The sequence below is a fragment of the Caloenas nicobarica genome, chromosome 3, assembly GCF_036013445.1.
Source record: "Caloenas nicobarica isolate bCalNic1 chromosome 3, bCalNic1.hap1, whole genome shotgun sequence".
In the NCBI taxonomy this organism is placed as follows: Eukaryota; Metazoa; Chordata; class Aves; order Columbiformes; family Columbidae; genus Caloenas; species Caloenas nicobarica.
This window is the reverse complement of record NC_088247.1, coordinates 46,302,429-46,312,940: the sequence shown is the minus strand read 5'-3', so window position 1 is coordinate 46,312,940 and position 10,512 is coordinate 46,302,429. Positions and strand designations below refer to the sequence as shown.

The 10,512-nt window shown below is 39.3% G+C and overlaps 1 protein-coding gene across 6 annotated transcripts in view; it reads left to right on the top strand.

Annotated features, from left to right (window-relative positions):
- The first annotated feature begins 3,250 nt into the window (after positions 1 to 3,250).
- Positions 3,251 to 10,512, top strand: part of HACE1 (HECT domain and ankyrin repeat containing E3 ubiquitin protein ligase 1) — a 52,555-nt gene continuing 45,293 nt past the window's right edge. For 3 of the 6 annotated variants that reach the window (XM_065630556.1, XM_065630557.1, XM_065630555.1), the window contains exons 1-4: positions 3,362 to 3,427; positions 6,265 to 6,446; positions 7,871 to 7,925; positions 9,139 to 9,228. In XM_065630556.1, the coding sequence (XP_065486628.1) occupies positions 6,320 to 6,446; positions 7,871 to 7,925; positions 9,139 to 9,228 (272 nt within the window). In that variant the 5' untranslated portion in view covers positions 3,362 to 3,427; positions 6,265 to 6,319. Of the gene's footprint in view, positions 3,428 to 6,264; positions 6,447 to 7,870; positions 7,926 to 9,138; positions 9,297 to 10,512 lie in introns of all 6 variants that reach the window. The other 3 variants (XM_065630561.1, XM_065630559.1, XM_065630560.1) reach the window with 3 other exon arrangements.

The window sequence follows — 10,512 nt, the reverse complement described above, 5'->3', positions numbered from 1 at the left end:
AACACAGTCTATCCCTACTCTCCCCTGAGAATGCTCACAGCAATGAACTTCCTGTAAAATCCAGGGACAGTGTTTCTCTCGCAGGACTGATAATTGATTTGATTCCATTCACTGCGGAAGACCAACTTGACCAACCGCTCTTAGGCAGTTGAACATGACATCTTTAGATATCTGAGTGCAATGGATAGATATATTAGTGACTGCTTATCTCAGCACTGAAGAGAACTCTGCTGACTGCATTCAATGAGCAAATGACTTAAAAGCTGTAAGTGGTGAGCTGGGAATCTTAGTCTTTCCTTGGGATTACATTTTTTTCCTTGAGACCAAGGAAATTAACAAAACTTAGAAGTATAATTGACGATAAGTATCATGGTGTAACTAATTTTGGCTAATTTTACTATTTCCAGCTATTTTTAGTCACTTAAAGGTTTTCAGTTTGAGACCCATCTTACTACAGGCATCTTATAGACACCTTAGAAGGTGTGTCATCCCTGGGTAATACCAATTTCTAAACTAGACAGAATTAACTACCACCTGGTGGTGCCTAATTCTCTATGGCAGTGAATAAAGTCACGGACAGTAGCAATACCACTGGAATTTTCCCAGGACTTACTAACAGCTCATAGGGTTGAGCTAAGGTTTTTTGGATTATAAAGTCCGCTATCAAGTAGCCTGCTAAAAAGAAAGACCCTTAGCCAATTAGTCCACCAGCTGGGTGGACCTGGAGTTTAAGTCAGCTTCTGAAAGTGACACTGAAATTTGTGACTGCTGACACTGACCACTGAGATCGCATTCCCACTCTACCTGGTTTGCTTTTGGGCCTCCACAGGATTTTCCTTCCTTGATTTTTTATACATTCATCAACCACAGGAGCTGTTAGACTTCAAGAAATGCTCTTCCTCGTAGACTTCTTCCCACTACAGTGGAAAGAATAAGGCTTCAAAGCTGCAAATGCCCATCAACATGTCCTATCTGTTTGGGAACATCTTGGCAAGTAGAATGAGTTTATGCAAGAAAATCTGAAATAGGGCCCAAAACTCATGAGAAAAATCAGTCAAGGGACTTGGCCAATGATCTTTCCTCTTGAATCAGGGAAAAGGGGCTTGTTTTTCCTACCCCAATGAAGCCCAAGCTGTTTGGCTGGATAGCAGACCTCATGAGATAGTGAAAGACTCTGTACTTAGGTCGAGGAAGACCTTGTGTTTAAGGTTGGGAGACTATGTAGTTATTATTCCTAGGGAAAGGAGTCAGGTAGGGGTTATCCTCCTTCCCTTCTTTCCTGAGTAACTTGTGACAACATGGAAAGTAACAACCATTGATTCAATCCGTTCTATGTTCCAAGAAGAACTAAGAAAAATCTTAAAAGCACTATAAGCTCAAGCAACTCTGTCTGAAGTAAGAGCAAAATCACTGTCTACCTGCTCTCTAGTAGCATTTCTGCCCTGCTGACTACAGATCACAGTGCACTCAGTGTTTGACTGTAAAGCATTCTCCATTTAAAACAAAATTTAGTATTTTAGGATTTTATATCACTGCTGTAACAATTCTTTAACTTTTGAACATACATCCCTGAATATAGTTTGTATTTAGCACTGAGCTGGATAATAAATACATAAGATTTATAACACTTTGCAAATGATTGCATACCCTTAATGCTTTTGTTGTGTTTCAGCCCTTTATTTTAATGCTCTTAAAAGATGCCACAAAATATGTCCTGTAGCAGTGGTGTGCCCTTAATATATCACTGCACTCACAGAGAATCTCAAAAGACACTAATTTATTATAGAATGGGCATACATTCTCAAGTTTCCTTGCTTTTCTTCACTTTGCTATGATGAGCAAAGGCAAACAATGGCAGTTGTTCACACATGTTGTGGTTCTGCTATGAGGTGTAACAAGAATCATACACATATAAAAGGAAAGGGACCTCAAGAGGTCATTAATCCATCTTCTACCTAGTAACACCATTTAGAAGTCGGAGTAAGCTCTAGTCTTAGCTCCTGAACAACCTTAGTTCCTCGACATTTGGAATAAAAGGAAAAAACTCTGGATATGCTCATGGATCCTCACTGTTTAATAGCACGCTAATATTGTTTGTATCTATTAGCAGCATCAGCAGCCTTTAGCAAAGCTGAATGTGAAGTATTGTCAACTCGCCTAGAGAAGTAAATCTAGGGGAGAATTGCATTGTACTGTTTTTTTTTTTTTTACTTCAATAGAGCACACCTACTAACTTTTCTGAGGAACACTTAAGTATGGAGACATTCTGTAGTTGCTCCTTTTTCTCTCTTGATATCAATGAAATAAGAAATAAAGACAACTATAGAATGTTTTGGACCAGTAGAGGTAGACTGTGACACAGGATGGATTTCAAAACCATGAATAACGTTGTGACGCCTCATTTATATCCTGTTGCTTGTACCATTATCTGCCAGAAGAAACATGATAAACTCAAGCTGAGCTAACATTCTTCTTGAAAGGGCTCCTCTTCTCCATCAAGTATTTGCAGCAAAATAAAGCGCATTTTCACATAGTATTTAATTTTTGTGCTCTCAAAAGCATGTATAAGACCCATTTTTCGTCTTACACCCAAGCCTCCACACGACAAATATTTTATTAATAACCGTTCTTTGCTTCTCATGTCTTACTCTATGTATTATTGCTATTATTAAAATGCTGTTTCGATTTTTTTTTTTTTTTTTTTTAGGTTACAACTCCTAAATCTTCCTTTTCCTATGTTTCTTCTAAAGTGCTAGCAAATCAATCACACTTTTCATCCTTGCTATGTGCTTCCTTCTTCCTCACTTTCAGCAGCCCCTCAGGTGTAAAGCTCCTGGGGCTCCTCTGACCAGCACCGCAGCCTGGCTGCAGTTTCAGGGCAGGGGCTGCAGCAGAGCTGCCCCGTCCCGCCCGGGTGCCGCTGCCGGGCGCCACCACCTCCCGTAGCTCTGAGGACATCTAGCAAGATCACTTACGAGAGGCTTTGTATATATATATATATATATTTTTTTTTTTTTTGTCCAAAAATTGTAACAAGCAGGTGTTTAAATATCCGTACTCCACAGGTTTTGAAAATTTAAGCTCCCCCTTCCATCCCGTTCGTTTTGCCTCTGTAAGACAAAAGTAACCTGAGGTAGCCCCCGCCGCCTCCCTGCCCAGAGGAGGAGGAGTTTAGGACCTGCGCGCCGCTCCCGGCCCGGCCTTCCGCGCAGGCGCGCAGCCGCCCCGGCCTCTGAGCGTGTGCGGCGGGTCGGGGCCCGAGGAGGCTCCGCGCCGGCACCGCCGCCATGGGCTGAGGGCAGCGGCGGCGGCCGGGGGGGTGTCAGCGGCTCCGGGCTGGGCGCCCCGAGGATGGAGAGAGCCATGGAGCAGCTTAACCGGCTGACGAGGTCCCTCCGCCGCGCCCGCACCGTGGAGCTGCCGGACGGTAAGGAGAGAGGCGGCGGGTTCCCTCAGGGCCGCGGCGGCCTCTCCGGCCCGGCGGGGGTGAACTGAGCCGGGGGCCGCTGCCTGGCCTCGCCCGGTGAGGCGGCTCGGGAGGATGGCAGCCTGCTCCCTGCCTCCGCTTCCGAGGAGATTTTTTTTTTTTTTTTTTTATTTTTTTTTTTTTATTTTTAACGGCGATAACAACAACAGCAGCGGCGTCCCTGTGCCCTGCCTGTCCCCGGCGCCGGTCCCGGGGCGCCCCTGCCCGTTGCCGCCGCCCCTGGGCCCGGGCGAGCGGGTGGTCAGGGGTGCTGGACCCGCTTTTAATCCGCTTTTAAATCCTTTGCTGGTGCTTCGTCGACGACACGCTCGTGATGGCAAATCTTTGGCTTCTCTCTGTTTTATTTCTTTTTTTTTTTTTAAAGGTGTTAAGTCACTGTCACTAGTCGCAGCCTAGTTTTTTTGGTTCCAAACTGCTTCTTGTGGGCGCTAGCCACCCGATGTCGGGATGGAGGTGAAGATACAGCTGCAGGCTCTCATGGCACGTAGTTTAGTGTTCCAGCCAGGTCCAACATTTGGGAAGACTACCTCTGCAAAAGATTTTGGATGTGCAAAAGTTTCTGTTCCTGTGAGTCCTGAGCTTTCACATGCCATTGTACTTTCTTCAGGGTTTATTTTTGCAGATGAGTCTTTGGCTGTATGTCTGCCAGCTTTCATCTCCGGTGGTGGAGGAAAATGAGTAATATTCTGTTTTCGCTATGTGTTCCCTGTTGGGACTTCCTGGCTGCTGCATGTGGACTTCCCCCTATGCTGAGCTGCTATACCCTTTCCTTATTGTCACCCGTCAACATTTTTAGTGTCTGCCAGTGCAGTTGTTCATAAATGTCACAAAGTGACAGAGAAGTTTCAGGCAGAGTTTGCTGCTTCTAGTAAGCTCTTAAATAGCAGTAGTGAAAACTGATGTAATACTGTTAATGTAAGCTCAGAAATAATGTACTGGTTTGAGTAATTGAAGATAGTAATATGAATAATGCTTAGCACAACCTATGACAGTTGATGCTGCTTTAAATTTACTCCAGTACTACTCATTCTGAATTTGAGTTCAGCTGGTTTTTTTCCTATCTTGGGCATTGTTATCTTCAGAGGTAATTATGTCTGTGGTAGTGCAAGTTCAAGCTCTGTGACCCCTGGAACAAGTACTTCTCTTGCTTATATTCTCTTAAGAATGACTGAAATAAGGGGATAAATGGTCTTCAGGCACTGCAGTCTCAAATTACATTCCAAGAAAACCTCCATTCAATGGCCATCTAACTTTGGGTACATATTATCTATCTCATTGCATGTCTTCTTTCTTGATCTTGGTGTTCCCTAGGTTCATGTAGGCCTGTCCAGACTCTTCTTGAGAAGCAGGTTAGGGTTGTAGTGTTTTGCTCCAAACATGTACTGACAGGATCAGCTTAGAAAAATACCACCATCAGTCCAGTATGGCATGCGGTTTAGTGATATCTTGAGTGCTGGCCTCTTGAACTATTTTTTTTTTCTCCCACACATACATTTGAATATCTTTAATTTGAAAGATATATAGTTTATCTCTCTATCCTTAAACTAAGAGTTGTAGTACTCTCTTAGGAAATGAAGATGTATATTTGAACTTCCTTATGCTGAAGAAGGCACTAAATCCAGGTATTTCCTTTGCATGTGCTGTAGCCATTAGGATGTTATATGGATGGTGCTCACACTTCTTTAAGATTGTGATTTCTGCCAAATTCAAGTCAATATCTCTTATGAAATAAAATAATGACCGTATCTTGTCAGGGCAGGATTCTAGATGATGAATTTTAAGTGATTTTTTTTTTTTTTTAAAGCAAGCATTAGCACCTGAGTCCAGTGCTAGTGAATATCCTGGGCTGACCTTGCCAATAGGAAATAGCATTGTTTTTTTCATCACTCTTCTGAAGTATCTTTCAGCAAGTGTTTTCTGGGCACTTAAAAGCTTGACATAAATTTCTAGATTCTACTGTTAAGGCTCAGTGCCTGAAAACTAGGTCTTTCAGCCCGAAGCTGTAGGCTTAGGCCCTTTGGCTCTGACTCTACATTTTGCATACTTTTTTGTGTTTGGATATTTATGACTTGAAATACAAGCAAGTTAGATAACAAATAAGTTCTGTAAATGAATTAAGTATATAATGCTTTTTCTCTGCCTCGTGTCATGTGCTTTTACCTTAAGTCAATATGAGTTTGTTTATGAATAGGGATCATATTTACCAAAAATAGGCACAAAAGCTCCTTAGTCTCACACCCTTTTAATTATTTCTGTACAGAAAAACTTGGGGAAAATCTGCATATACTCCGAAATGTAGATTATGTTACTAGGATAGCAAAGGGTTTAGTATTGTAACTATACCGTAAACACCTTTTATGGCCCAGCTACATTCATATTTAACTATTGTCTTTCTCTAGAACACTATACTTGCAATATAGTTAACTGAAATGCTTAATATTGATTCTAATTAAATTTAAGTGTGCTGGTATACTTAAAGCTTTTTTTTTTTTGGTCTCTTTAATAAAGCGTGATTTGGGAAGGATGTCATGCTCAAATTTAGTTGGCATTCTCAAGTTCTGATTTTTGTTTCAGTTGTAGGGCTTTATCTTTCTGCCAAGAGATCTGTGGAGCAGAACTCAGGCAAGAAGTTTTTTTGCATTTATATATACTGGGAGCTAATCATGGATACATTTTTAAAAAGTGATCAAATCTTTTCCACAATTGATATCTTTATTTAGCATCTATTTAATTTTATTTCCAGGACTCTCACTCTGCATGTGTCCTCTCCCTCCCAGCCTCTGCCTCCCCCCTCCGCCCCCAGCAGTCAAATTCCAGTTGTGCATATTGAGGATGGATTTATCTGATGCTCACAGAGCTCTGCCAAAAGGAACATTCTATAGACAGGTCAAACTCTTGAACTTGGTGATGGCTAGAATTACTCTCTGCAGCTTTGAAACATCATTTGGTGTTTTGAGAGGTTTGTGTCTCTTCCACCATATGTTCACTGTAAGCAACTTAAAAACAAAAAAAACACCCACAACAAAAAAACCAGAATTAACGTGATTTGAATTTGGGTATGGCTTCTCTTTTCAGTGTTCAAAGGTAGTAATATGTTAGCATTGCTTCTTTTGTTAGCTACAGGCAGACTGCTTCGAATAGTGGGTAGCAGCACTAATCTTGGAGCACTGTAGAAGAATAATAATGAATAGCATAGCTACAGTGTGATAAGGGCTTCCCTGACTCCACTTGATAACTCTGAAGAATTCTTTGTTTAATATGTGGTAAATGTCAGCTCGCCCATCTAGTGGAAATAGTGAATATGTAGAAGCATGGTATGTAACATATATGAGAAGCTACACTTGTTTGAGTCAGTTTTAATTCTTTCTGTTCTGATTGCTTTGTAACTTTGGTATTTGGATCAATTGAGATGATGAGGAAGAAGTTCAAAATTGAAGTTTTACAAGAACAGTCCTATATTTCCATATCCTGGAACCATATACCTGAGTTCTCAGAAGGTGTAGTCCCTACTGTTATAAGCTGGCATCTGTGGAGATTGTGCTCCCGACAATGGGTAGTTTGCTTTAAGCTAGAAAATAAAATCATTATGCATCAATAATAAAAAATAATGATTATTGTACATTAATAATTGTTAAACATTAAAGCCTTTAAAGTTTTGTCAAATTAATCCTTTTAAAATAATATTTTACTCCAGAAAGTCTGTAAGTGACCAAACAGGCATGTCATACCCAGGCAGTGTGCTGGTATGTGCAGCAGAAGTACTGACAGACAGTATGTAGCTGAATGTCACTCTGTTCCCACCATCGGCTTGGATCTTTGTGTTCTGGCCTTTTTTTTTTCTGGCCTTCAAATGTTCAATATGAAACTGATCATAAATAAAAATGAAATTTATTGCATTCAGGTAGTCAAATTTAGAGATGAAAATGAATGGTTATGGAGTAATGTAGTTTAAAGAACTCACTTTTGGAAACTCATAGGTATCAGGACTCTGGAAGTCACTTTGGAACATGGGACATTTCCTTCTTTTTAAAATAAGCTATGTACTTTTGTTTTTTTGGTTAATGCACATTTCTTAGGCACTTTGACTTACCTAACAGAATTGTCAATTTGAAGAAATTGATGCTCCATTGAAAATTCTGTGATTATTACTTTGTAAAAGAAAAAAAGCTACATTGAAATTTCATATATTGCAATCCTGTTTATCACCTTTTGTATCTAAGTATGGTGGCTTTTTCTTTATAATCGAACTTTAGGTACATATAACTTGTGTAAAAAAGAATGTTCAATTGAACAATGGACACTTTAAAAGCTAAATGAGTGTTGCTAGATGAATTTATTTTACAAAAAAGATTTCTTTAATGGAGTAATTTAATTTCTTCACAGATAATGAAACTGCTGTCTATACACTAATGCCAATGGTTATGGCTGACCAGCATAGGTGAGAGCTTCTTTTAATTTCCTGGTGTGTGTGGGGGGTGTGTGTGTTTGTTTTATTTTTTTTTTAAGTCCCAAAAAAGAGTGTGTTTGCTGGAGCTGTAGCTGCTAGAGCACTCTCAGGAGTTCTGCTGCTGAGTTGCTGAGATCTTCAGTAGCTGAAGTTAGTCACTGACTGTGTGCATCCCAGCATATTCTTACCTGACAAACATGTTTTATACCATAGACCAGAGCTGGGATTTATTCTGTTCATGCACATAGAGAAATTTGTCCTAGGATAAGAACAAAAGCATTGTTTTGTAATTGCATTGTAGCTCTGAGTGTATAATTATTGATGACATGATAGAAGCCCTTAGTCTCATTAGATGAAAGACGTGGAATAGGAGTTGAACAATGAGATTGATACTTCTGGGATTCCTCAGATGAGCAGCCGTTTCTGTTACCCAGTTGCCCTCAAAGTGGTTGGGACCTGGGGGCTGTATAGTGCCAGCTGAGTGGTGCTGCCTTCTGCTGAGTTTTGTAGGCAAGCAGGTAGTAACTCTTACTGAAACTGTTTATCTAATCAGGATAAACATTTGTTCTGCTACATAATATCTTGTTGAGATTGTGTGCAATGGTTTTAAATTATGTGATCAGCTTATTACTGGAGGTTGAAATCAGCAGTTCACTTGCAGTTTTGCCTCTTTTTGAAATATTTTATATTAACTAATATTTTATCTTATTCCTTAGAGCTTGAAGGGTTCTATTTAAATTTCTTATGCTATTGGCATATCATGTGTCCTTCTACTTCATCACAATGATTTTACATGCCAGTCTTCCTTCTGAACTTTGCCTATGTTTGGGAAAGCTGCTGGATATCTAGTTAGGGTGTCTGTGTTGAGATAAGGAAGAAAACGGGAATTTGTAGTTTTTCAAACCAAACTTGTTTTCTGTATTTGTAAATAAGTGATTTGGCCATCTGGTCTAATTCTTACTAGTTTATGTTTGAAACGGTTGCCCGGTGTCACAGTTTATTTTTTATGTACAAATAAGAAGTGAAAAAGTACTGTTAATATGGAGTTGCTTGGAAGCTGTTGGATCTCTTGTTTAGTAATTAGTTGGAGGGAAAAGAAATAGTGATCAAGTAAGAAACAGAGTACTTGTGTACAAGTTACAGTAAATACTTAGCTTGGATATTGTGAGATATTTTTAAATTGAATTTATATTTCTTTTTGAAGGTCTGTCTCAGAACTGCTATCAAATTCAAAATTTGATGTGAATTATGCGTTTGGACGTGTGAAGAGAAGTTTGCTTCATATTGCAGCAAAGTAAGACTTACTTGAGTCCAGTCCAGAAGTTAACAATGAAAGTATTACCACAAATCTAAGGCACCAATGTAAGCTGGAAAACTCTGTAGTATCAGTTAACATTCTGTTTTTACACTTCCTTTTTGTATTTCGTTTGTTCTTTTAGCAGTGTGCCTGTCTTCTTGAGAGGACAGGTTTTAGACATGATACCAAATGGCTTTCCAAATTCTAGTGAAGGAAGTCTTGGTCGATAATTCTTTTCCTTTCTGTGAAACCTCAAACTGTGAAGAAATGTAGCCATTATGTGTATACTGTATAGCTGAGTTACTCTTGCCTTTGTAGATTTAGAGAAACCTTGTTTGCAGGTGCTGCTTTTTAAAAAAATATTCTAAAGCAGTGGGAAGCACTTGGATGTTTGTTGGGAAGCAGCTGTTCCGAAGTACTTCAGGTGACCACAACTGAAGGGGTATAAGTTGGCCACTCACTTCTAATAAATTTTTGTATCCTAGGTAAAGGACTCAAGTGCAAATTTCAAATCTGTGACCTAGATTATTTATTATTTATATAGCTCTCCAATGGGCACAAATCTGTATGGCCAAGAAACAGCCAGACTACCACCTCAACAAAAATGAACCAGATAGTTTAAAGTTTAGTTTCCTGAGAAGCTTTTTCAAAAACTAATGAATAAAGCTCTATATTTGGGTCCCATGTTAAAGAAATATGTCTCCAAACATTCTCTCTCAGAATTACATGCTGCTTACATGATGAAATTTACATTAAGAAAATACTTAAAAAAAATGCAAGCAAATTTTTAGTATACATTTTAGAAGTATCTTTGAAAAGCTGTATTTATTGATCATAAAACACAATAAATTGTGTCACTCTTAGTTTCTGGATTCTCTTTTATCTTGTGTAGTTGTTGTGTCATTAAGAACTCATCGAGATGCTGGTTTTGCAACTCATTTACATCTGGTCTTCAGTTGCTTTAGGCTGTTGTGTAGCAGTTCTGTCATTGGGAAGGCTAGTAACAATAGGTAAGCTGGTCGTGATGGATACAAAAATACTATATTTATCCTCCCAATGAGCTCTTTCTCTTGAACAATTCAGGAGTAAGATAAACATATGCAAAGTTTCTGTGTTCTTGGTGACATTGATTATCCTGAAAAGCTGCTGTTTTATGGAAAGTAAAAGGGACTTACAGATTCAAAACAAATAGCAAAGAAATATTTGTATGAGTTTTAGATTTTTTCTCATATTTAAACTTTTAAATGTAACTTCCAGACACTGAAGTGTTAACTAAAAAAA